The 27293-nt window shown below is 43.5% G+C and overlaps 6 protein-coding genes across 6 annotated transcripts; 2 read left to right on the top strand and 4 right to left on the bottom strand.

Moving 5' to 3' along the window:
- Positions 1–11975: 11975 nt before the first annotated feature.
- On the top strand, positions 11976–12958 carry RHO25_002540 (uncharacterized protein; the record flags this gene model as incomplete). The annotated part of the gene is made up of 2 exons (XM_023598111.2): positions 11976–12045; positions 12117–12958. 2 exons carry the CDS (start codon positions 11976–11978, stop codon positions 12956–12958), a joined length of 912 nt encoding a protein of 303 aa, XP_023455537.1.
- Positions 12959–13359: 401 nt separating this feature from the next.
- Positions 13360–16403, bottom strand: RHO25_002539 (uncharacterized protein; the record flags this gene model as incomplete). Its single annotated transcript, XM_023598110.2, has 6 exons — positions 13360–13605; positions 13664–14234; positions 14295–14813; positions 14873–14959; positions 15009–15737; positions 15784–16403. The coding sequence occupies 6 exons, from the start codon at positions 16401–16403 to the stop codon at positions 13360–13362; spliced, it is 2772 nt and encodes a 923-aa protein (XP_023455534.2).
- Positions 16404–16623: 220 nt separating this feature from the next.
- RHO25_002538 (uncharacterized protein) lies at positions 16624–18265 on the top strand (the record flags this gene model as incomplete). Its single annotated transcript, XM_023598109.2, has 4 exons — positions 16624–16665; positions 16715–16749; positions 16797–17860; positions 17910–18265. 4 exons carry the CDS (start codon positions 16624–16626, stop codon positions 18263–18265), a joined length of 1497 nt encoding a protein of 498 aa, XP_023455535.1.
- A 379-nt stretch (positions 18266–18644) lies between these two features.
- RHO25_002537 (uncharacterized protein) lies at positions 18645–19391 on the bottom strand (the record flags this gene model as incomplete). Its single annotated transcript, XM_023598108.2, has 1 exon — positions 18645–19391. The coding sequence occupies one exon, from the start codon at positions 19389–19391 to the stop codon at positions 18645–18647; it is 747 nt and encodes a 248-aa protein (XP_023455532.1).
- A 731-nt stretch (positions 19392–20122) lies between these two features.
- On the bottom strand, positions 20123–23593 carry RHO25_002536 (uncharacterized protein; the record flags this gene model as incomplete). Its single annotated transcript, XM_023598107.2, has 1 exon — positions 20123–23593. The coding sequence occupies one exon, from the start codon at positions 23591–23593 to the stop codon at positions 20123–20125; it is 3471 nt and encodes a 1156-aa protein (XP_023455533.1).
- Positions 23594–25101: 1508 nt separating this feature from the next.
- Positions 25102–26843, bottom strand: RHO25_002535 (uncharacterized protein; the record flags this gene model as incomplete). Its single annotated transcript, XM_023598106.2, has 2 exons — positions 25102–26666; positions 26723–26843. 2 exons carry the CDS (start codon positions 26841–26843, stop codon positions 25102–25104), a joined length of 1686 nt encoding a protein of 561 aa, XP_023455530.1.
- Between the last annotated feature and the right edge of the window lie 450 nt (positions 26844–27293).

Raw genomic sequence — 27293 nt, 5'->3', positions numbered from 1 at the left:
TTATATCCTATATCTCTTAGACTATAAGTCGCGCGGTTCGTATACGTACTATATACTTCGAGTCTACTAACTCCTTATACCTAGCTATCGAGCCGCGCTATAATAGTAATATAAAGCTTAGCTAGTAGCTAAACTATATTTACTATAGTAAGTCTAACTATAAGTATATCTATATTACTAATCCGGATCTTATTAAGTAGATATAGCGCGCGCGCTACTACCGCGCCCTACTACGTATAAGTAGGCGCCTCGTACGCTACTAGTAGCTCTGCTGCTACCTCGATAATATAGGCGAGGCTATCGCTTATACTCTTAAGTACCTATAGAGTAACTCGGGCAAGTCCGCTAGCCTCTTCTCTATACTAAAGAAAGCTAGCGAGGCGCTAGCTACTAGCCTACTCTCCGCTAACGAGCTCGTAGCGACGAGTATAGGCCTCGCTATCTAGCGTAGTATATTCGAGCTAGAGTACGAGATATATCTTATATCCTACTAGTCGCTTACTCCTCTTATATAGTACTAATTTATATAATAGAAGCTCTACTTACTTAGCGCTTCTAGCAAGGCTCTAGACCTCGCCGTTATCTCTATCTACCTCGGCTAGTCTACTTAGGACGAGAGTAAGCTCTTCGAGCTCGAGAAGAATAATAAGAAGGAAAGTAAGAAGAAGGACGATAAAGCTATAAATAAGAGTAAGGACGTAGATAGCGAGTAGCCTATAGGCCTCGCGCTCTTTCTCTACTAGGCTCTTATAGTACTCTTACGTCTCGCTAGCTCTAGGCTATATACTTCTATTATACGTAGTATACGCTATACCTATAGGTACTATAAATAAATATCTTCTCTTCTCTTATAATATCTCTATTTACTAAGTTCTTATATCTTAGCGATACTTAGTATTTAGAATTCTTAGAATTTTCCGCTATTCTACTAACTACTAGTATTACTATTTCTTCTATAGTTTCGCCTTACGTACGAGCTACTTAGTTTCGTATTACGCCTCGAATATATTAAGTACCTCGTAATCTCCGATATATTCTACTAGCTTCTAGGTATTATATTTCTCTAGCTATCTATACTATCGAACTAAGTACTTCTTTACGCCTTTCTCTATATAGCTTTCTAGTATTCTCTCGACTTCCTATTCGCCTTACTCGTCTATAAGTAGTAGGCTAGTATCCTACGTATTATAAGAGTAGAATATAGCAATATATTAAGCGCCTCTAGACTCCTCGTCTAGAGATATTAAGAATAATTCTTGCCTTTTTAGTTTATATACGTTCTGCGTACTTTTATCCTACGCTAAGCATAAGCGGTACTAGCCGTTATACCTTAACGCCTAGTAAGCTACGCCTCTCGAGCTATATACCTCTAGCTCTTATACGTATCGCTGCCTTACTAGAGTTCTAAGAGAGATATATAGAAGATATAATAAATCTACGAGCTAGTTAGTAGAGCTAGGTAGTACGCCTACTTTCCGACTACGTTAATAATCTTAAATAGTCTAGCGAATTTATCTACTAGCTTCTTCGATAGTATCTTTAACCGGAGGTTCTTTATAGATAATAGAACTAAGTTACTAACCTTAAATCCTATTAGCTAGTACTTCTAATTAAAGTACTTAGCCTAAGATTTGCTTACTTATTACTAGCGCTTAGTTAGCTCTTTATAGTTCTACTTTAACCTCTCTATAGTATCCTTTACTACTAGTACCTCTCCTCGAAGAAGTATATTCCGAGCTTCGTCTATATCTCTCTTATACGTTTCTATAGAAAGGTCTAGGTTAAACCTATATACTACTCGAAATAGCGATATCTTAAGCGTAGTATTCGCGCTATTATTATATACGAATTCTGCTAATAATAGAATAGACGTCTAGTCGTCCTATTATTCGCTATAATAGATACGTAGGTACTACTTAAGCGTCTAGTTTGCGCGCTCGGTTTAACCGTTAGTCTACGAGTAGAATATAGTACTTAGCCTACGTTTTATATACGTCTCGTAGTAGAAGTCTAACTAGAACTAGCTAGTAAAGACTAAGCCTCTATTACTTATAATACTAGCTAGTATACTACGTAGTCGTATTACTTCGCTAATTAGAATATTTATAAGCTCTATACTAGTATAGCGCTTTATTATTTAGACAAAAGTTACTATCTTCGAGTAACGATCTATAATTATAAGGATCGCGTCGAAAATATAGCCGTTCTACTTACTAGATAGAAGATCTATAATAAAGTCTATAGATAAATCCTTCTAAGAATAGTTAGATAGTAGGAGCGTAGCTATCTCGCTATAGAGGCAATAGCGCCTCGCTTTTGCCTTCTAATAGCTACTATACTACTCGATATACTACTTTATATTATTACTAACTTCTAGCTACTAGTACTTCTACTTAACTAACTCTACTATTTTGTCCTTACTAAAATAGCCTACTAGGATATCGTCGTAGTATATATAGATTACCTACGTCTATAATACTAGGTCGTTCGGTAGGTATAGAGCCTCTTTCTAGTATATATAGCCGTCCTTAATAGTATATTTCTCGCTCGCTACGCCTTTATGTTCGGCCTACTCGTATAGTACCTTTGCTTTCGGATCGAGCTATACTAATATAGTAGTATATCTAATAATTATATCCGAGACGTTAGCGTATAGCTACTCTTACGTAATAATAGTACTAGCGACTTATAAGAGTAGAGTAAAGCTAAACGGACGAACTAAATAGTTAACCGCTACTATAATATATCTACTATCGGGCAGCGCTATCTCCCTACTCTTAACTACTACTATAACTACCTTTAGGGTATCTAACTAAGCCTAGTAAGTAGCTTTTATATAGGTAATAACTAGGCTGCTTACGGGTATAGTACTCTATACCTAGAGTTTCTACTATAGTAATAGTAGGAGGTTACTTATCTCCTTTGCCTCTCGTATATAGTCGCTACGTCTAGATAGCGTATCGGCTATATTAAGCTTACTAGCTCGATAGCTAATAGTAAAATTAAAGAGAGCGAGGAATATCGCCTACTTTACTTATCTATCTATTAACTACTTAACGCCTATAAATCCCTTAAGGTTAGCGTAATTAATAAGTACCTTAACCTTATATATAGTGCCTTCGAGGTATAGTTACTATACCTTAAATACCTTAACTACTATAAGTAGTTCCTTATTATAAACCTTATAGTTATATTTAGCGTTAATTATCTTCTATAAGAAGAAGGCAATTAGATACTATTCCGCTTCGAATAGTTAGCTTAGAATACCGGCTACTACGAAGTCGGAAGCGTCGGTTTCGACTTATAGGTATAGCGTAGAGTTAAAGTATCTTAGTAGTAGTATAGTCTAAAATCGATTCTTTAGCTTATAGAACGCCTACTCCTTAGCTACTTCCTACTTAATTAGCTCTAGCTTCTTTCTATCCTTTATATTCTTTAATAGCGCTATTAAAGGTACTATAACTCTCGAATATCCGAAGATAAATCGATAGTAGAAGTTTACGAATCTAAGGAAGGATTAAACTTCTATTAGTATAGTTAGAGTTAGCTATAAGGCAATTATAGCTACCCTACTTAGGTCTATCGTAACGCTACTAGTAGTTACTACGAATCTAAGGAAGTCGACCTTTTTCTAGAAGAACTTATACTTAGAACGCTATACGTAGAGTCCGAACTTATAGAGCCTCTTAAGTATAGCGTATACGTCTCGTATATATTCCTCGTATATTCTACTATAGATTAGGATATCGTCTAGGTATACTATATAGCTTATATCGACTAGCTCTACTAGCGTATAGTTAATATATACTTAGAACGTTACTAGTACGTTCGTTAAGCCGAAGGGTATTATCTTATACTAGAAATAGCTATAGCGCGTACGAAACGTAGTCTTCTAGTAGTTACTTAGCTTAATCCGAATATAGTAGTACGTATCGGCTAAGTCTAAGAACGTAAACTATACGGCTCCTATAAGCCTATCTAGCGTCTTACTAATTAGAGGTAGTAGATACTAGTTCTTAATAGTAATCTTATTTAGCCTATAGTAGTCGATATATAACTATAGCTTACTATTCTTCTTTAGTATAAATAGGATAGGCGTACTCGCCTTACTATTAGAACGCTCGATCTAATCGTACTCGAGTTCTATCTTTAGGTACTTCTTAAGCTCGTCTAATTCTCGCTTCGACTAGTAATATAGTAGACGGAATAGTAGTATAGTTCTAGGCCGTAGGTTAATCGTATACTCTACGCTATTAACTAGCTTGCTTCTTATTTCCTCTATTAGATTAAGAATATCGTTAAAATAATAGAACTTCTTAGAGATAGACTTAACTTTATCGCCTATGTTACTTAGACTTACTATAAATACTACTAGTACCTTCTAAAGATCCTTAAAGAACTTATAGGCTTCTCGGACTTCGAACTTACTAAAATAATCGTTACTATATAGCTATTTATCTATAGCGCTACTAGCTAGTACGCGCTAAGTATATCGCTATAGATAGCTTAAGATTATATTAGGAGTTAGTATATTATATATATAGAAAATACTACCTATAGATCGCTCCTTACTACTAGAGTCTATAATCTATATACGTATATAGTATATACTATAATAGTACTCTAATTTACTTATAAAGATAGTAACTAGTAGTAGAGCTATATTCGGCCTTATTAGTAGGTTATACTATAGTATAAAGGCTCTTAATATTATATTAATATCTATAGTATTATTAAGAAGGAAAGTAGCCGGCTTACTATCTAACTATATTTCGACTTCTTCTTCTATATATATCGCTAGTACGCTCTAAACTAGTAGAGGGTTATCGCTATCTAGTTTAGCGCTAGTAACTCGTACGTTATCTCTAGCGCCTTAGCTTTTTTCGCTCTCTACTCCTTTACTATAGTTACTTTACGAATAGCTAGCTTATTACTATCTTTCTTAGAGTTTAAATAGTTAGAACTAATATAGCTAACCTCGTTATATATAAAGTACGTAGGTTACTAGCTCTTACTTTTACTTTTATTTCTATATTTACTTTTCGGCTTACTACTATAAGTATTATATTAGCTACTAGTCGAACCGAGGGCTCCTTTATAAGAAGTATTACTATTAATACGCTTATACTTAGCCTACTTATTCTCGCTATTACTATAATATAGCTTACGAGATATAGCTCTCTCGGCTTATTTAAGACGCCTTATAAGAGTAACGAGATCGGCGCGCTTATCTAGAATAGTATAGTTCTTAATAATATCCTTACGTAGTAATAGCTTTAGCTTTATAAGGAACTAGTATACTAGCTACGCCTTAGTATAGTCGCCTAGCTAAGACTCTAAGTTACTAAGATCTATTACGAATTATTATATACTCTAGCTCTCGCTCTAGCGTATATTCTCGTATTCTATAGTTATAAGAAGTATATAGTTCGCTTAATTCTCGATAATATTATATAGGAACTAGTAGAACCGAGACTAGGTATACTCTATAAATAGAACGTCTAGATATTTATTATACTATATCTCTTATACTTCGCTTACGAGGTATATAATACCCGTAATTACCTTCTAGTAATCTATTAGAAACCTCCTTAGTATAGCTATAAAGTTTACTTCGAGAGTATAGATAAATTCGTATACCTCTTTTATAGTCTTACTTTTAAAGAGTTTAGATATATATAGCTTAATAGACTTATATAAGCTATACTCGTCGCTTTCGGAACGTACGCTACTCGTATAACTTATAGACGCGCCGCCTTACTAAAGTATTAGCTATCCGAGGCCTAGCGCTATTACGCTTAGCTATACTAGTAATTTAATTATCTATACCTCTCTTAGTAAGCGTTCGTTCTTAGCCTTAAGAGTATAGATCTCTAGCTATTTATATAACGTATTATTTTTAGCTTAGAGGTACCTACGTATTATATATACGTTACTAGTATCGTCGATATTATTTATATCCTTATTCTATTTCTTTTTAGCTTATACTATTCCGAATTCTAATATCTTTTCGATATAGCCTAATAGCTATCTATTATTTAGTATATTATCGTTATAATTAGTCTACTAGGTAGATACGTTTTGCGTAAGTATAATAGGCCTTAATAGATCGCTACTTTTAATAAAGTAGAAGAATTATAATTATAAAAGTAGAATATAGTAATATATTAAGCGCCTCTAGACTCTCTATCTAGAGATATTAAGAATAATTCTTACTTTCTTAGTTTATATATATTCTATATACTTTTATCCTACGCTAAGTATAAGTAGTACTAGCTATTATATCTTAATATCTAATAAGCTATACCTCTCGAGCTATATAGCTCTAGCTCTTATAGTTATAAGTTATATCTTACTTCTAAGATAGGTATTAGCTAGGTTATATAACCTAGTATTATATAACCTATATTACCTAATTCTAATCTCTAAAGTATCTCTTAGAATATCTAACTAGACTATACTTTCTAATAAGCTATTATAATATAAGGTACGATAGATTATTTATAGTTTTACTTAGAAGGCTAGTATTAACTATAACGATACTTACGCTACTATAGTTAAGCTATTATTATTACGACTACTATACGTAATACTTGCTTATTATAGTATTAAATATAAGTAGTACGATATTATTATAGCGTTCCTTAATATAGCTATTAAGAGCTTAAAGATTTATATCGAACTACTATATAGCTACGAGTAAGAAAGTATAGTATACCTCTTAAATAAAGCTCTATATAGTCTTAAGTAGTTACTACTACTATAGTATTAAGAATTATATAAAGTACTAAAAGCCTATAGCTTTAGACTAATTAATAGCGATATCTATATCTTCTAGTATACTAATAAGTAGTACTAGATTATTATCTATATCGATAATATATTAATTATTACGTCTACTTATAGTAAGATTAACGAGGTAGTAGTATAGCTAAAGGATAAGTTTAAGATAAAAGAGCTCGGTAACTTCTATTACTATCTCGGTATATATACTATTCGTAATAAAAAGAAGCGAACTATCTACGTCGTTTAAGATATATATACTAAGAAGCTAGTAGATAGCTATAGAATCGACGAGCCGGCGCTAGTAACGCTAATAGAGGCTCGTTACTACTATAAGAAAGCTCTAGATAGTTATACTACTATAGTATTAATTAAAGAAATATATTAGAAGCTAGTTAGCGAATACTTCTAGCTCGCTATAAATACTTATATTAAGGTAGTATACTATATTAGTTTACTATATCGATTCTTAGCTAATCTAATATAAGGTTACTATAACGCTATATATCGCGTTCTTAAGTATCTAGTTAGTACTAATACTCGTAATATTAGCTTTAAAGTTAAAAGCCTAGATACTAATACGTATAACCTCTAATTAAAGGAGTATATTAATATAGTATATATTACGATTTAAGATTCTATAGATACTATATCTCTCTATCTAATAGTTAGGCCTTAGGTAAGTAGTATCTTAGACTTTAGGAATTCTTAATAGAAGATATTTCTTTATAAGCTTATAATAGATAGAAACCTAAGCCTTTTTAACTACTTATTTTAAGAGGTTTTACTTTACCTTATTCTACTATATCTAGATAGGTTAGACCTCTAAATTTAATAGGTTATAAGCTCGAGTTTATATCGTAGCTAGAAAGCTAGGAGCTAGAGAATATAATAGTAAGTACTCTTAGTAGAAGTTAAAGTACTCTAGTAAGAGACTTAAAAGTAATAGTAGGATCTAAAGCTATAAAAGAGTTAGAAGTAAAAGAAGTAGTCTTACGAGTATAAACTAGATAGTAGAAAGAATAGTATATATAGATAGATAGGATATCTAATATATATTAGTCCTAAGTAGAAGAATATACTATACGGCTATATAAAGATAGAGAATAAACTCTATAAGATACTTAGGCTAGATACTTAGTAAATAAAAGTTATAGTCTAATAATACTAGGAGTTAGTCTAGTATTTCCCTACTACTAGAAAGTAGAAGAGAATAAAGTTAGAAGAGTAGTTAGGCTATTAGAAAGAGTCTCCTAAAGATAGCTATATAGATAGAACTTACTATCTATTTAAAAGAAGATCTTATAAGGCTAGAGAATTAGTTTATACTAGGTAGGTTATATTTAGAGAAAATAGTTATAAGGTAGGTTCTAGAGAGACCTACTATTAGCTAATAATACTTTAGAGACTAACTAAACCTTTTACTATCTCTAGAATCTAAAGGAGGATTAGATAATTAGGCTCTAGAGACCTAGTTAGATAAACTAATATACTTAAGATTAAGAGGAGTTATAAACCTACTTTTATTATAAATATAGTAGTACTAGAAGGTTCCTATACTAGAGAGTACTAGAGAAGTATACTCCTTTAGCTATTAATATATATACTATATATAAGGCCTAGAGTATAATACCTACTCTAAAGCTACTTAGAAGATAGAGTCCTAGAAGCTCTAGCTAAGAAAGAGGAGTCTTAGTATAGTTAATCTCTTACTAGATAGTCTAGTATAAGAGAATTTCTATCTATATATATACTAAGAACTAAATACTAAAATATATAGGTCCTAGTTTACTATATAAAACAAATTTATTTCTTAGCTATAGTTAGAAGAACTTAGTAATATATATACCTAAAGTTAACTCTTTAGAAGATAAAATAGAAATAAAATAAAATAAATAGTACTTTAGTAAAGAGACTATATTTAGTACTCTCTAAGAAGAACTTAGAATAATAGTTTAGAAAGATAGCTATATTCTTTAAAAGAGAAGACCTATACTTAACTATTAAGACTTTAATATCTACTCTAATAACTAATAAAATAAACTATAAAGTAATCTACTAGATTTAGCTTTATATTAGTAAAGAGAATAAAGAGATAGTATTAGAGAAAGAGATAGTAAAAGCTATCTAGTAAGAGCTAAAGAAGAAGTATAAAGATAATAAAGTATTAGGAAGGAAACTAGTATAGTAGTACTTTACCTTTTAAATAATAAGTTTATAGAGTATATTATAAGTATAGTCTAGCTTACTATTACTTAGAAAGAAAATAAGAGAGGCTTAGCTAGTAATAGTAGAAGTAGTTAAACCTAAGAATAGAATTTAAGTTCTACTTAGTAGTCTATCTAAATCTTAGTTATCTATTAGAGATACTATAGATATCTAACTATACTTATTACCTAATAATATCCTTTCTATTCTAGAAAAGAAAGAAGTAGAAATATCTAGGTAACCTAAACTAGAGAGAGAATTAGAGTATTTAGCTTATACTATAAAAGCTATATAGAGATAATAATAAAAAAGAAGAAAGATAGATAACTTAAAGTTATTTAAAGCTAGGTAGTATACTCTATATTAAGAGAAGAGATACTTACTATTAAGCTATTAGTATCTAGAACCTATAAGAAGTATAGTCTTAGCTTTTAGAAATATAAGTAAAGTAAAAGCTTTTACTATAATAGAGAATAAGACTAAGGAAAGTAACTAGCTATTAAGAGATAGGCTATTAGAGAGAGTATTACGATTTAAGATTCTATAGATACTATATCTCTCTATCTAATAGTTAGGCTTTAAATAAGTAGTACTTTAAGCTTTAGAAATTCTTAGTAGAGAGTATTTCTTTATAAGCTTATAGTAGATAGAAACCTAAGCCTTTCTAACTACTTATTTTAAGAGGTTTTACTTTGCCTTATTCTACTATATCTAGATAGGTTAGACCTCTAAATTTAATAGTATAGGTAGATAGTTTAGATAATAGGAAGTTAACTAGTAGCTATATCTTCTTTCTAGTAAATATACTATTTATATAGAAGTCTAGTAAGTAGTCTATCGTTACTATATTATTAATAGAAGTAGAATACGTCGTATTATTATAGGTAGCTAAAGAGGCTATTACTATTATATACTTACTCTATAATCTCTAATATAAGGAGCCTATCGAGCCTATTATACTATTCGAAGATAACGAGCTAGCTATTAAGATTAGTAGTAATAGTAAATCGAACTCTTAAACTAAGTATATTAACGTTCGTTACTACTTTATTTATAAGGCTATTAAGAATAGCTAAATTAAGATTAAGTAGATTTCTACTAAGAATTAGAAAGCTAATAGCCTTACTAAGACTCTTAATAAGATTAAGTTTAAAGCTTTTATCGAATAGCTCGGACTTACTAACTATACTATATTTATTTAGTAGTAGTAAGCTAGTCTTAATAAGGTAGCGTAGTACTAATAATACTAATAGTTAATATTAAGAGGTATTTTAAGCTCTCTTATTAGCTATAGAGTTTTATTATATTTTTAGAGTTTCTAAGAGCTAGGATAGCTTATAGTACTATCTAGGCTAGTAGCTAATTAGGAGCTATATTTATAGTATTAGATATAGCGAATAGCTACTTAGAGAGTAACTTAATATATAGAGTATACCTTAGGTAGTTATCTATTTACTCTTAGTATTTACTCGAGTAGTACTTCTATATAGTTTCTTATATCTCTATAGTTCGTTTCTTAATTAATATTATAGTTACTATCTCTTATATAAGTAGTAGAACTATTACTATTAGACTCTACTACTCGCCGAGTATCTCGATATTATACTTAAGAGCTACTATTTTTAGAAGCGCTCGGCCTATATAGCTAGATATACTAGATAGAGTCGCTATATTATTATTATTCTAGTAGTATATAGTATAAAGCTAGAATAGAGGTAGTAATTAGTATATTATTACTACTAAGCCTATACTCTATAAAGAGTATATCGATAGGCTATAGATATCTAATATATTCTAGTACTTACTATATAAAGAAAGTATATTAGATAAGGTATTCGGGAAACGATTATAGTTATATAAGGACTAAATAGAGAAAAGGAGGAACTTTATAAAATCTAGGTATTAGCGTCGGCGTTATATAGGAATAGATTTAGTTAATAAATATATATAGTAATATACTAATATCTATAAGTATAGAGGAAACTTAGTAGTAGTGCCTTGCCTAGCCCTCGTTCAGCTCGTCCTTCATCTTAGGCTGAACTTCTACGAGCGGTATTATAGTAGGTATTGTCGTGGTAGAGCCTAAGGCACTAGAAACCTAAGGCATTAGGACCCCATGACGCTATCCGGCTCTTTCCACGACTTCACCTTCCAACGCACCACCCTTCACCATGCCATCGCTGCTAGCTCACGAGCTACGTCGCATGATATCGGGACGAGAGCCAAATAAGCACTGACAGATACTCGATCGGACGTCTGATGGATCGCAATTGGCATCGCTAGTCAAACCTCGCCACGCGGAGATACTGTTCTAGGGAGTACAGTATTCGATATTCCACCACATCCACGAAGACGCAGCTGCTCCACGGATGTTACGGAATGCGAAGACCTCGAAGCGTGTAGCGGTCGCCGTCAATACGATTGTGCACTGATGCCAATATTCTCTATCTCAGTTCAAGGGCCCGAAAATGCCGACTCAGATATGCCGGTCTTCAAGCGGCTCCCATGGCACAGGATTCTCAATATCAAGAATAGCATTGACAGAACGGGCCGATGTCATGTACCAACATCGCCGTTTGGTCGATTCAATAGGCGGCATTCAGCCTTCCTCCTGTGACTAACCTCCCACAGCCAACTCATGCTAGCTGTTCTTGGCTCCAGTCAGCCTCCACACAGTTCTTACACGCTGAGGACTAGTAGACACGCCCAGCCGATTCTCCGAATACTGGAGAATGACTTCACCATTGATGACCAAAACGCCTTAGTGAGGCTGTGGGAGTTCACATGTAGTCGGGAGAGCCGGCTCGGAGCACGTGAAATGCTAGTAAAGTCCAGGGCGACTTGTCGTATAAAATAACAGCACCCAGACAAGAATATACTCAAACAGCATCAAGGAGCAGGTCTCATTACATTTCTTAACATTCAACAAAGAGCAGGTCTCTTTGCATTCTCCTTTTCAGCAGCATCATCCACAACAACCAGTCATGAAGGTCACATCCCTTGTCGCAGCCGCCGCTTTTCTCGCGGGTGCTTCTGCTACAGCAGAGGCTGAAGGTAACTTCGTCCCTCCCACACTTTCACATATCAGATGTTGTCGTGAAGGGATATCTAATCTGAACGAATAGACAAGCGCGCAGTTTACGGAGTCTGTGCAGTTGGATTCGGAGGACCTTGCAATGGAGATAACGATCCAGGAAACTTCAACTGGCCAGGAAACTTCCGTACACTCCAATCTCAGAGAGAAAACAAGAAGGCTAGGCGAGAGGAAGTCTCCAAGGTCGCCAAGCGCCAGGCAGGAATTTGCGCAGTTGGTGCTGGAGGACCTTGCAATGGCGAAGACGATCCTGGAAACTTCGGCTCTGGACGATTCAGATTGCCAGGAACGCGCTTCCCAAACGTTGATATCGACAGGGAGATTGCTCGACGTCAATACCTGCCAGACCAAAGGATTGGAGCCGGGCTTCCCGCATGGTTTTGGGATGAGGCGGCGAAGGATCTTCAGGGAAAGGCAAAACGTGATGCACAACTGTGCGCCATCGGGTACGGAGGATCCTGCAATGGCGGTGCTCCCGCCTGGAGGGGTCTTCTGCCAGTTGCTCGACCAGGTGGAGAACTTGCTCAGCGAGATGTGGATTCGACATTCGCCAAACGTGCTTGCGCAGCCGGCTACGAGGGGTATTGCAATGATGCCTTCATTGCGCCACAGTTTCGATCATATGGACGACTTGCTCAGCGCGATGTAGGCTCGACGTTCGCCAAACGTGCTTGCGCAGCCGGATACGAGGGATTCTGCAACGATGCCTTTCTCGCCCCACCACAAGGATTTGATGAAGAACTTTTGCGGAACAGTGCTCGCCCAGTACAAATCGCATCGAAACGCCAAGTCTACGCAGGCGGGAGTAAGGAATGGGCCGAGCGACAGGCGCAGGTACAGGAGCTCTACCGCCTGGCGAGCGGGCGGCAATAGCAGAACTGGAATGTCGACATACGCTGAGTGGGGGCGATTTTGGCCTCACTGAAGGTTCGATCCCAATGTGATCTGCGCAGGCGGTTGTAGATGGAGCGGGGAAGAGGCGAAGAGACGACAGGTCTCCATCCACATGCACGCTAAACAGCAGTAATGCATCGGATGCAGTAGTGCATGACTTATCAGAACGGTAGACTGCCTTGTGTAAGACTTCGCACGGAAGACTCGGATCAAAGGCAGTAGGCGCGGGCGTCTTGGGCATGGGTAGTGACTTCATTGCATGAACGGAGTCGGATCTTTGTTATACGCTGTAGCTTCGGCAACAATTTATTGGCTTCGAGAAACCGCATGCCACAATTTCCTGCTTCCTTATTCATCTCAGCGCTCCTCAGTTCTCCCTGCTACGACAGTTGCACGAAAAACTCGTGCTCCCATCCTCCGTCGCCGAAGTACTGGGCTAGGTCTGTGATGCGTAAAGTCTCGTTCTGGAAGATGTTCTCTCGAAGGGCGTGCTGTGATCCTCGGATATCCAAAGTGACATTCTTGGGTCGGCGCTTGAGTCCTGCGATGGTGATAGTAGCCAAGGCCGGAGTGGCGTGGTACATGCCTCGGATACCGACAGTCAGTTTGTTCGAAGAGTACTTAAGCTGCAAACACTATTAGCACACGTGGATGTGTGAGAATTGTACGTTGAAGATTGCTTACCTGGACCATTTTCGTGGCGTCCTGCTCAATACTCTCGCCATCATCCAGGTACAAATCTCCATCCGCTTTCTGTCGATCATCCAGCGCAACAACAATGCTGTACAGACCTTCTCTCGTCTCCCGTGTTGTATAACCCGGCTTCTGCAAAGTCAAGATTGACCCGCCTCGCACATGTACATTGATATGCTCAAGCGGGGCTTCCATCGTGATATTTTCACCTGACTTCCCACTCTTGACTTCTTGCAGGGTATACCAATCATACCATCTCGTGTTCTCAGATATACCAGGTAAGACTCCTTTCGCACTAGTCGAGCCCTCGTTCAAGACAGGTGTAATGAGCAACGCAGATCCAAGCATAAATTGATTATCCGTAGCTCGCAGGCGCTCGTCATTGGGGAACTCCCAAGCCAGAGCCCGAAGGACGGTATCGCCTCTGGTGTGGGCATGATAGAAGAGCGTATACATGTATGTGAGAAGTGAGTACCGAATGGCAATGACTCGTCGTGCTGCTTCAGCGACTGCTGGCCAGACGTACGCTTCTTGAGCAGCACGCATAACACCGTAGTGATTTCTGCGAAAATCAAAGTAGTCAGCAATACGTATCTTGTGGACCGCATTGAGATAGACGAACCTGAAGAACGGAAAAAAGGCATTGACTTGGGTCCATCTCGCACATAGCTCCTCGAACGAATCAGGCCCGCCAAAGCCGCAGGTGTCAGTTCCAAACATGGGTACTCCAGCCATCTGAAAGATTAGTGCTTGAGAGATAGACAGATACAGAGCGCCCCATTTGCTCTCGTTGTCTCCTCCCCAATGTCCCGCGTATTGGCCAATCCCGATTCCAGTGCTTCGCGAAATGATGAACGGTCGTTTACCGGGATGTACAGTGGTCGCCAGCCCATTGTACGCCGCTTTCGTAATTCCGACACTCCACAAGTTGTGCACGTCGTATTCACGTGTCGCATGTTCGTCGTTGTGCATTGCGTTCAGCGCTATCGTGCCATCGATGATCTGATGCGTTGATCGAAAGTTATTGATCCTGTAAGATGGGAAGTCCAGCTTCCGGGAGTCCCTGCTGTCTTGAGAATATAATGTATGGTCCACGAGGACATTGTCGAAATTGGAAGGTTCGTTAACATCGATCCAGATCCTGTGTTAGACATTAGCTGGAAATCGCAGCTGTGCTGAATTGCTAGAACCTGGCCTTACCCGCTAAATGGAGTAGCTTCATGCATGATGCGAAGTTCGTTGGCAAACCAGTCGTGGGTGGATGGCACCAGCCAATCAGCCCACACACTGTGCAAAGTGAGCAGACGTCTAGACATACAATGCGGGAAATGCTCACCTCTTGCCTGGCCATGCTTTGCCCACGAAATAGTCACCGGTGCTGCCATCGCGAATGAACGCGCCAAGCTTGTCGCCTCTTGTGAATGGTAGATACACATCGTCAGGATCGTCTTTGTCGGGCATGTAGACATTGCTATCCACCAGTGGAACATAATGTTGCCCATCTTTGTTCAGATCAGCCACGAACTCGTGCATTGCTGCAGACGAGAACCTCTCCTCATCATTTGTCAGCGGTCGAGCTTTGTAATAAACATCCAGATCTGTCCAAATGGCCTCTAGAGGAACGTTTGCACGTCTGTAGTTTGCCACCACGTCCCGCAAATCCTGCACTTTGCTCCAACCCCAGTGACACTGGTGAAAGCCATGTGCCCAGTAAGCCTGCATCGCGGGGAAGCCAATGCTCCTCTGATATTGGCGAATGGACTCTAGAGCTGTTGAAGGCGCATCCTGAATGTCATTAGGCTGTCCGCTGAAAAAGTAAAAGTCAATGCTGCCGCCAATTGCACGATACGTGAGTGTCTTCTCTCGCATCAGCCATTCCTGCGCATGCACATTTCGAGCATATACGCCATGAGCACTAGAATTCTGATCTTTGCTATATCGTGTCTCTTGGTAGAACGGATGGCTGCCATAGGAGTTACTATCTGTGGCGTCTGCGTTGTCGACGTTGAAAAGGGTGGCATTGAAGTTCGTGCCGAATCGAAATGGGCGAACGATCTCGGCCAGGCTGTTTTGTCAATTTGCATTCTGTCTTGGTTTGATAGTTCACTAACCCGTATATGTTGTAGTCATCTACCATGTTGGTGATCAGCTCATGGAACTGGTCTTCATAGACTATTTTATGGCCAAATGTGGAGAAGAGGACCTCGCCGTCTTGACGCCGAGATACAGAGAACTGGAACGATGGCTCATTGCTCCATTCAAACTGCAGGTGGCTTGTCTCAGTCGTGGTACTGCCATCCCACCTCGGCTGAGCTACAAATTGGTCTCCAAGTTCAAACCAGGTGGTATTCTCGGGTCCAATGTATGTCGGCAAGATCTTCACGCTCAACCGAGATGCAGTCTGATGCGAGACGTGCAGCGTGAGGTCTGCAATATCGTTTCCGAACACATTACAGGGCTCTCCGGCGATAGCAAGGCTGGCGGTAAAGCCATGTTCGTTTGTGGCCACACTCCAAGCCTTGTAGCCAGGACATTCTTTTTGAGGATCAGGAGCAGAAGTATCGTGAATTGTCGGGATCACCGTGGGCAGGGATGCAGAATTGGCGAATGCACCACTGGGCGGGTCTCCCAATATCGGCACTTGCTGCTGGCCACTGAAACCACTCTTTGCATGCGCGAGTCCAGCCCAGCTGCATGCGCACAGCGCTAAACGAAGATGCATACTCCTCATGACGATAGCCACAGTGATATTGCTGTGGCTATGGCGATGGATGTCGATGAAGTGAAGTGCGAGTCTTGTAGCCGAGGCCGCGAGGCAAGGCAAGTGGAGGGCTTCGATGCCTTTCTTGGCTCTTTCTTGACAACGACTCAGCAACATCTGTTCACTTCATGGGCGAACGATAGGTTCATCTGCCCAGAAATCAAAGGTACAGATCACGAAATCTTCAAAGATGTCTCGAAGCTCAGGCCATGTGGTGGAGTTCCACTACGATGTAAGCACAAGATCCACACTTGGTCGAAACACGTCTGACATGGCCTTAGATATCCTGCCCGTTTGCTTATATAGCTTCGACAAAGTACGTTTCCTGCAGCATGAATGAAGTACAAAGCTAAGTCGACTTAGGGTCGAAGCTCTTGCTGCCCGCACAGGAGCCAAAATCATCTGGAGACCAGTCCTTCTCGGAGCCATATATCGCGCGACAAACGCACCACAAGGCGCTGCTGGATCAGCGTCTGATGTATTCAACGCAACCAAGAAAGCAGTCAGCGGCAGAGCATTCCAGCGAACCATAATCCGGCATGGAATACCCCACAAGCAGCCAGATCGGCATCCACAAAAGACCACAGCAGCATTGCGGCTACTCTATTTCGTGAATGAGCAATACAGGCCGAAGCTCACTCATGAGCTGTTCAAATTGTACTGGGTAGACAATGCCCCTGTGGCGGACAAAGCCTCGCTAAAGAGAGCCGTTGAACGCTGTCAATTCTCCGGAACGGAAACTACTCGGATACTTGCTGCAATCGAAGACGGAAGTATAGAAGGCGCAGAACAACGACAGCAACTGGAGGCTTCAACGGATCTTGCTGTCAAACGCGGGACTCCTGGAGTACCTGGGTTCTGGGTGCCAGAGGAGGTCTGGACTGATAGCAATGGCAAGCAACATAAAGGTCGGCTATACTGGGGCCAAGACCGGATGCAATTTGTGGAAGCTGTTCTCCTTGCACTGAATGAAGGCAAAGATGGCAACTCGCTCAGTAAGATCGCAAAGCCTTTGCGAAGTCTCACTCCAAGATGTGTGCGAGGAATGATACCCAAAGACCAAGAAGTCAAGCTCGAATTCTGGTACGACTTCAGTAGTCCCTGGGCGTTCCTTGGCTGGACACAACTCGCGAGTCTCAAGCGACAATTTGGTGATCGCTTGCAAATTGAAATGAAGCCCTTCTTGCTTGGGATTTTGTTCCGCGAAATCGGAGCGCCAAATCTGCCCATGGCTGCAATATCCGAGCAGAAGCGGAACTATTCAAAATTGGATCATGGAGATTCGGTTAGATGGTGGAATGCGATCAATGTGCAGGAAGGGAAACCGGACAAGAATATTGACTTCTACTGGGCGGATCAATTCCCAATTCGCACTCCAACGGTGCTGAAAGCAGTTCTGGTCGAGCCAAAGTTGTGCGATGTGTTATGTGAGTACCCTTTGTAATCCTCACATGCTTTCACACTGACCACTCTTAGACCGAGCCTGCTGGGAGCGCAACCTGAACATGTCAGACGACAAAGTTCTCAGAGAAGTGATGCAAGAAGCTGGCTACGACGCAGCGAAAATATTAGCAGAAGCCAACAGCGACAAAATCAAGCAAGACCTTCGTGCTCGAACGAAAGAAGCCAAAGACGTTGGTATTTGCGGCGTACCTACATATCGAGTCTTCCACAAAAAGCTCGGCTCGGCAGCCAGCACCTGGCAGCAATCCGGAGACCTTGTCTGGGGTCAAGACGAGCTCGCCGTCGTCGAAGACCTCATCGCCGGCTGGGACAGCGAGACTGGTGTAGCAACAGTGGAAGAAGGACGAAGTCGCGATAGCAAGCTCTAACGGCATGCGGCATTCCTCTGCAAATTCACCGCAAGGAGAACAGCCCGACTCCCAAACTCGTCCGAGTAGCAAAGTAGTGAGAGAAGGCTGAAGTCTATGCGGCGACAACTGACATTCATATATCTCAAGCAAACGTGCTTACCTAACAAGTCGACTCGCAAATCGTCGAATTTCGGCAGAGCCACACGTATAGAGTGCGGTCGATTTGTTTTTGCTTTTTGCGCGTGAGAGCCCCGCAAGTCACGCGCAGGTCAACGGTTCGAGTGCTAGTTGGTACGTACTTACTACACCTGCCTTTTTTTCTCATTCCTTTCTCTACTCCTCTTCCATATTTTTGCCCTCTACTTGAACACTCTGACTCGAAGCTATCAAAAGCCCATCAAACCACCTCCCCCTCCGTAACACTTCCCTCCCCCTCCTTATCAAACACCCACCTATAATCCATCATCTTCGCAACCCCCTTCGCCTCCTCCAACCCCACCAACTGTCCCACAATCCACAAACTAGCATCAATCCCACAACTAATCCCGCCACTCGTCAAGACCCTCATTCCATTACTCGTCTCCCCCGCGTCAACAAATCTTTTCCTCTCCACACTCGCTTCCTTACCAGCTTTCTTACAAATTCCCTCCAAAGTCGGAATATACCCGAAATGGGTCGTGCAAGTTTTACCTCCGAGGAGACCGAGTGTGCCGAGGAATGCGGCGCCTGTGCAGATGGAGAGGAGAGGTTGACGACTTTTCCAAGGGTTGGAGGAGTCTGTTGGGGAAGGGCGGGAGATTTCGGACCATTTTTTGATGATTCTGAGGAGGTCTGGGTCGCGGTCGATTGCGGCTTGGACTTTGTCTCCTGGACCGCCTGGGATGACGAGGAGGTCGAATTTTTCTAATGGGCGAAGGGGATACTGAGGATCCGAAGATGACTCCAACAGAGATTTCAAGGAACGATGGCGTTGGACAGTAGGGCCCTCGAAGCTTGTTACGAGCTCTTGAGAGGCAGCAATGGTGATTTTGAAAGCTTTGGGTCCAAGAGCGAAGTTGGCAAAGACTTCAGATGGACCGCAAAGGTCGAGGATATTGAGGCCTTGGAAGGCTAGAATGAGAACTTGGAGTTGCTGTTGAGCCATTGTGTTGTGGTCAAGCTTGGTTCGTCAAGAGCAATGTATGTATATATATTCTTTCAAGAATGTCGTATCACTGCGACTTGCAGCTTTTCAAGGAATGCAAGTTTCCATCCTCTCACTCTCAGAAACCCGCAGCATTTATACACATTCCTCCCTCTCTTTCAGCTTTGGCTTGCTACAAGCATAGTGGGGTCAATCGAAGCCAATGTGGCTTGCTTCTCACAGCCCAGATAGCTATTAGCGCTTCACACGACGGGTCTAAATCAGGGCTGGAGCATGGGTCGATGCAGCCCTAAAGCCTATTGCATCCTGTGCAACGACGCAAAGAAGCACAAGCTCGCAGCTCAAAATCCTCAGCTAGCCACATTTCAGTCGTACAGCTAGCCACAAGTCATTGTGCTCACCGCACTGCCGCCGTGGTCATGAGGTCGCATTCAGCTCTAGAGAAGCCACGATCTACAGCGTGTAATCAACGCATTATGGCAGCAAAATTTGCTTTTAGCAACGTCTGTTCGGTTTTCGTACACTATCGCCGCTTTTCTTTCGATGATCGTGAAAGATCTCGCCGTAATAAACCTCCACCCACAGAAATAGATATGTATATACCCATGTGCTCGAGCACAACGACAGCTCTTTTCCTGAGCGTCTATGTTTTCCCCCAACGCCAGCGCTAAATGTCACAAAACACGCCAAAAAAAAAAGTAATATCATAGAGAAGAAGGAGAAATAGTGTCTCACACAGCCGGCGGGCTCGTGGGATGCTGGACCTGGAGGTGGCCATTCTCGACGTGGCTCATCTCTATTCCCTCGCGCGTCTCTTTCGCTTCGGAAGGAGACGGCGTAGAGGGTGGGTCTTTTGTGTCAAGTCCGGCCGTGCTCTGCGAATCTGTCGCAATGTGTCGTGATGCACTGCCCACGGGACTGCCAACCTCATTGGGTGCGGGCGCGCAGTATTCCGTCAGGACTTTGCGCAGCAGTGGTCGCTTGATCGGTTTGGCCAGGAAGTAGTCCATGCCTGCTTGATAACAGCCGTCGACGTTGTTTTGCTCCGCATATGCAGTGAGTGCCACAATAGGTCCCGCATATCCGTACTGCCTGATCAGCTTCGTGGAAGTCAATCCATCCATATTTGGCATCTGGACATCCATGAAGATGAGGTCATAAGGAGTTCTTGGCCTTGGAGAAGTAGATGAAGTCGAAGAATCTTCTACAAGTGTCGACGAGTCGTCTCCTGTAGATGAATTTGTGCGTTCGCTTGGGCTTGAGTTCGTCTTCACCAGATCCAAGGCTTCCTGTCCGTCGCCTGCGATGGTGACGTCGAAGATTTTTTCCAGCTCCAGCATCTTCACAATGACCTGCTGATTGACCTTATTGTCCTCAGCAACCAGTATCCTCACTTTGCTGAAGTCATGCTTGGCCTCTTTGCTGGCTTTGACGTCTTTGCCCGCTTTGCTGATAGTCTTGGCTTGCGAGGACGGAGTGCTGTTTAGTGGCGGCGGCGACCCATTTGATGCAGGAGATACGCTTACTGCCGGTATGGTAGGTGGAAAGTTATAGTGCTGAGCCGTCATGCTAGATATGGTTGGGACCCGCACACTTTGTTGCCCCTCAGTTGCAGCGACCTCGTGTGATGACTTCCGTGATAGCGAACTGCGTGCACTCTTCCTGCCAGTAACACATCGAAGTGGTAGCTTGACAGTGAAAGTGCTTCCGGTGCCCACTTTACTGCGTAATTTGATGGAGCCTCGCATCAGACTTGCCAGCTGCGAACATATGCTCAGTCCAAGACCCGTGCCGCTGTGCTTCCTGCTCAGACCAGCATCGCCTTGCACGAAGGGCTCGAAGATGGTCCGCTTGTGCTCGTCTGGGATGCCGGGGCCTGTGTCTTTGACCTCTAGCTCGATATACATATCGTATCCAGGTGGCGGAGACTCCGATCGCTCGTGGGGCAATTCCCGAGGGTTGATGAAGTTCGCAGTGCCTTTCGGATCGGGAGATGTTCCAGGCTGCGAGTTCTGGCTTTTATGTCCGGGCGAGAACCGTACTGGCTGGGCATCTAGTGATTGCCGTCTGGGCGGCTCTTCCTTCAGTGCCCGGAGTGTTACTGTCACGCTGCCATCCGGTGGGGTGAATTTGAGAGCATTCGAAGTGAAATTGATCACAATCTGCAGCATACGGTGGATATCACCAAACAGAGGGAGTTCTTTGAGCTGCGGTTGATCCGGTGACGAGAATCGCTCCATTGGCATCTCTTCAAATACCACGCTCAGATGAACCTTCTTCTCTTTGGCTTGCTCGCCGAAAATCGCTATGACTTGCGACTCCAAATCACGAAGGTAGAATTCCTTCTCGTCTAACTTAAGAACTTGAGTGCCGACCTGATTGGTGCTGAAGGTGAGCAGATCTGTGAGCGTCCGGAGGAGTAGATCTCCGCTCTTGAAGATAATTCCCAGTGACTGCTTCAGTTTGTTCGGGTCTGATTCCTCCATACACACAGCGCACATGCCCAAGATACCATTGAGAGGAGTCTTGAGTTCGTGACTGACATTCGCGACAAAGAGAGTCTTGCTCTCGTTTGCTGCTTCGGCAGCCTTCTTGCTGTGTTCGAGCTCGATGGTCCGTTGTCGCACGCGCTCCTCGAGTTTGGAGTACTGCAGATACAGCTCATCGGTCATCTCATTGAAGGTCTTGATCAGGTCGGTCATTTCATCATGGATCCATATTTTCTTCTTCTCTGGCACTTTGCCCGGGATTCGAAAGCGCTGGTCGTCCCTCGACTCAATGCGAAGTCCTCCACGGCGTTGACCTCTCCAGCGAATGATGGTCTCTATCAGACCAGCACGTCTCCCGTGCACACGATTCGAATAGCAAGATTTCGCATCTCCCGTCTTGCAGCTGCGACTCAGGTCATCAGACGATCCTGCACTATTTGGTGGGTCCGTCGTCTGCTCGGTCGCGGCACGTAGTCGGATGATGGGCAGCACTGCCCAGTGCGCAAGCGGAAATGATACAATCAACCAGAACCCCATGACTGCGAATAAGCACGCGAGGATAATGACTCTGAGATGGTTGATCGGTTTCCAGACCTCGCTTTTAGACTGCTCCACAATCACGACCCAATCTACCAAAGTCGTGGGAGGGACCGAGTAACTCACAGAGACGCTGTGGTCAGCTTCATTGTGCGTCCGCAACATACTGTTGACATCATCAATGCCTCTGTTGTCCTCCACAATGGCACGTTCGACAGCAGGATATGCGCCTGCCTTGAAAGGTGGATTGGGAGCTCCTGCGGTCCGGTTTGGGTGGCGAGATGCCACGGTAACGTTCAGCGGGATCAAGTATTGAACATCAGCCTGGGTAGCCAATTCTTCGTTACCGATGACGCCACGAGGGAAGTGGTTGGTGGTATTGGTGGGTCCGATAAGTAATGTCTGTCCGGTATCTCCCAGACCTCGCTGATCTTGCTGCACCAGACGAATGAGTCTGGCGTCGGTCAAAACAGTGACCCAGCCCAAAATATCATCGTCAGTAGCCTTGTTTACAATTGGCAGCGTAAGTGAAAGCAACGCAAAGGTGTCGTTGACCGAAACAGGGCCGAGAATGAGTGTTGACGCCAGGCCTAATGATTGACCATTGTAGGTGGCACTGTAGTTGGTCGCAGCGCCGCTCCCAGTCTGGGTGACTGTCAAGTTCGGGTACAATGCGGAAGGGTAGCCATATTGGCTATCGCCCAAAAATACGGGATTGCCTTGCGGATCCTTCCAAGGAAGTTCGATGTTGATTCCGGTGCCGGTGCTATTCAGAACGCTCGCGGATCCCGCGGGACCCGAGATATTCCTCGAAAAGACTTGAGCTTGGAGGACTAGAGGATTGGTCAGAGGCCCAACAGTTCCGAGGGTCGCTGATAAATCTGTAGCAGCATCGGCCCAATTCTCGACAGTCGTGTTCGAGCCATCATTGTAGCGCTCCAGAGCTGACTGGATAATCGTCCTGGTGGTGAGGAAGGTGGCCGCTGTTTGCATGAGCTCCAGGTTGAAGGCAATCTGCGCGGCCTTGAGCACGGCGGTGGTGCGTAGCCGCGAGGCCGTGACGTCCAGGACGAAATTGTGATTGGTGATCCATGTCGCTATGGCGAGCGCGGCCAGTCCTACCACGGAGGAGAAGACCAGAAGAAGCGCAAGTTGATGGCGTATGGAGAGGCGCATAGCGCGCTACGACCAGCTTTGGAGATGCCGCGGGCGAATGGGGTGGATGGAGTGGAGTCCTAAAGTGCCAGGACTCATGTCGAGATGTCGGATTGCACTGCACTCGCGCCTTGCATGATGCAGAGCAATTGCAAGTGTTCGTGCTGTCGCAACTGCGGTGCAGTACTCCAGCTGACAGCAGCAGCTCGCTCGCGTGGCTCAGCGTGCCTCACTGCCTAGACTTCCACGCCGCGATCCGGGGCGGCCGCGCCAAAACGCCGATCCAGGTACGAAAGAGGGAGTTGTCGTCCAAGGTATGCTCCGAATTCGGTATCGGATGCAACACAGCGCAGTGTCGTCCTCGAGGCCAGGTTTCGCTCAATGCTCAGGTGGTTGTTGTTTTTGCGGAGAGAGAAGCAGGCGCCGGTTTTCGCGATGGCCCTACCATCCCAACCGCGCCAAGCCGAATGCGAAGCTAATGAAGGTTCACGCATCGAATCGGGGATTCCGGGCAGGCCACCACTCTCACCAGGCTGTCTCCTTTCGTATGCTGTCCGTCTTTCTTTCCCGTTCTCACTCGATAACATATCTGACGGAGACTGACGGCTATCTGCACTGGTCAAACTCAGATCTGCTGGAGTTGGATGCCCATCTCCAGTTCTTATGGCGGTGGTGAGCAGCGAAGATGAGGTCTCACCATGGTCTGGAACTAGGGCCGGTGCCAAGTGCAGGCGCAGTCCACTAACTAGGGTCCGATTCCCCAATTTTGTCCCACACCTGGTGATTAAAACTGCCGACAACCACGCGAAAGAAGCACTTCATCATGTTTGTATCAAAGTATGCTGCTGTACGAAGTCGCATTTGATCTAGCATCGCGCAGACTGCGATTGCGTGTACGCTTATGTCGGAACTATTCGTGCCAATCGATGCGGGAGACTTTGCCGTACGCGCGTGCCTTGATACGAACACTGTGGCGTTTCAGCACGGAACGCTGGGCTGGATCGTAGCACATCAACGTGGTGTCACGCTCAAAGTGAATCCAGCATTGACTACATTCTCCGGTCAAGAACTTGTGAAGCGGTCAACGGCGTTGAGTTCCATCAAACAAGCTGATAGAGAAGCGTTTCGAATACATCAAACTGCCAAGGAAGCTACAGCAGCTCGAACACCGACTTCCTGACTGCCATATCGTTGGCATGATCGAAGCTGCGCCGTCGACAAGCAACGCTATCCTCCGCATCCGCATTCCGCATCGTCCACGCTCGTGATACGCGCGGTGTATTTGTTTTGCATAGAACCTTCATAGCGAGCTGCTCAGGAACAGCAATCACACGACGTCGGAGTTTCTCTGGCTTCGGTTTACACTCCATGGACCCTGCATACTGTACCATGTCGCCAATGCGGTGAACATAAACAAGACAGGGCCAGTCGAACAAGAGAGAAGCGCTCTCGTGCAATCAATTCCATTGATACCCATTCTATCATGTAATTCGTAAATCATATGCCCAGCGTCACCACATCCATCGACCTCACAAATCCTGCTTCCTTGCTTTCATGTCCTCCTCCATTTGCATGCCCATCCTTCTCTCGGCTTTACTCTGTTCAGCATCAACAATCAACTTCGCGACATTCTTCCCCATCAAAGCATTCGTCTCCATCGTACTGATGAAATTGTCCATGCCTCCAGTATACCAGACATTCCTCGACAGCTGTACGTCCTCGAACGCCACGCGTGGCGTCTCGTAAGGATACGAGTTCCAGATCTTGCGATAGATCCAAGTTACATTCTCCTTGTTACCGAATGGAGCTTCCGCGCTACCATTGTCGGTACTATGCTCCGTGTCGAGGATCTCTGAGAGATATTCATCTGATATTCTCTTTGGCGAGAAGATCTTGTATAAGTATTCCTCTCTTCCAGTTTTGGGGTTTGTGAGTGGACGTAAGAGGGAAATGGCAAAGAAGGCAGAGTGGCCAACGCCCTCCGGACCAGTATGGGCGGGTTCGCCGTCCGGAAGAGTCGTGAGGATGGCTTGGGGAACGGCTTGGTCTTTCGGTAAATTGAAGTATTCCGGGTCAAGCAGGTGAGGGCTTGTGAACAGCGTAACGTGCAGTCGCACGTAGGGGATCTTGTCCGGCAGGCGGAATTCGGGGAACACCCCAAAATCGATGTCCGCATACTGCCACGGAGAAGCAACCACGACGTGATCAAACGCTGTTCCATCATCTCTCTCCTCCTGCAACAGCTGTTGCTCTTCGCCCGCATCCCCGTCGATGACCGATATCATATATTTCTCGTCTCTCTTCTCTGTGACAGAACTCACCCTCTCCCCCAACCTCACATGGGCCTCACTGGCTTTCACCATCTCCTCGAATATTCTCCAATTCCCACCTTGCACTCTCATGGCACCTCCTTCGGTCGCCATACAGACCATAGCTTCCAATCCATGAATGTACTCCAGATTCTGCGCATAATTCACCCTCGTGCTCGCCTGTACCACCTCCCTCGCGAATGCCGCCGATATGCCATTCTCTCGTAGGTATTGCTCCCCCGTCGCAGCTGTCACAGCTGACAGCCCCACACTTTGCGCCGCGGCCGTAAGAGATTCGAACGGAAAGATGGGAGCGTCGTATATTTTGAGAAACTTGGATATGACGGATTTTGTCAACCTGTACGTCCGGATGGGAGCGAGGCCATAGCGGAAGAGAAGTTTGGCGATGGTCCAGTAGCCGTTGAAGAGAGATGTGTCGAGTTGGAGGACGAAGGTGTTGCCGTCCCAAATTCCGACTTCTTGGCCGAGGTGGCCTTTCGGGTTGTCGAGGTCGTCATCAGAGGTGCTGAGGTTGAAGGTTTCCACAGCGTTGACGAGGATGTGGTTAACGGCAACGAAGATTGAGGCGCCGAGTTCGGTGGAGTAGTGGTGTGGAGAGGAGAGGGCATCGAGCTCGGTTGTCGTGAGGTTGTACGCTGTCACGGTGGTGCTGCGGCCGCCAATGTAGGAGTTGGACTCGAAGATGGTGATGTTGATGGGAAGAGAGGCATTGTGGGCGTATTGAGAGAGATGGTAAGCGGCGGATGAGCCTGCTGCGCCGGCGCCTTGTGGTGATGGTATTAGCTGAGTGTGAGGTGCAGCGGAGTCTGGGAGGTTGTACCGATGATGGCTACTTGAACCGGCTTGCCAGAGACAGTTTCCTGCTGAAGTGGCTGCTGTACACGCTGAGCCGCGACGAAGCTGAATGCCCAGAGGCCATACGCCGAGACGGAGAGCTTCATTGCGATGACTAGCCTAATGCTTAGGCACAGTTCCGGATAGTTTCAAGTCAACTGCCTGTACAGGCTTCGACTTCTGGCGTTCACATTATCCGCGCGCAAAAACGCGTCCTTCGTTGTCTAAGATCGCGTTGTGATGACGAGAAGAGCTTCAGCAAGGTGCAACAAGACCCCTGCTCCGATCACTCGGGTCGGATACAGGCGGACAAGAAACAACCAGGGAAACTGTCAGAAGTTGCTGATCGAAAACGACGTCAGAGCCCTTTCTCTCGAGACGTCAGGTCTGTCTCAGAAGGCTATCAGACGATCGTGGGTTACAAGTTACGATCGAAGCAAGCGGTCAGTATGCAGAAACACGACGAAACATGTCCGATGATGAAGCATGTAATGTGTTCAGTGAGTTTGTCAATAGTAATATCTCGGTGATCATTATGCATCTGCATCGTGATGGGT

This window comes from Cercospora beticola, chromosome 2 (assembly GCF_033473495.1).
Source record: "Cercospora beticola chromosome 2, complete sequence".
Classification (NCBI taxonomy): Eukaryota; Fungi; Ascomycota; class Dothideomycetes; order Mycosphaerellales; family Mycosphaerellaceae; genus Cercospora; species Cercospora beticola.
Note: the sequence above shows the minus strand (reverse complement) of the source record. Positions and strands in the feature narration are given on the sequence as shown.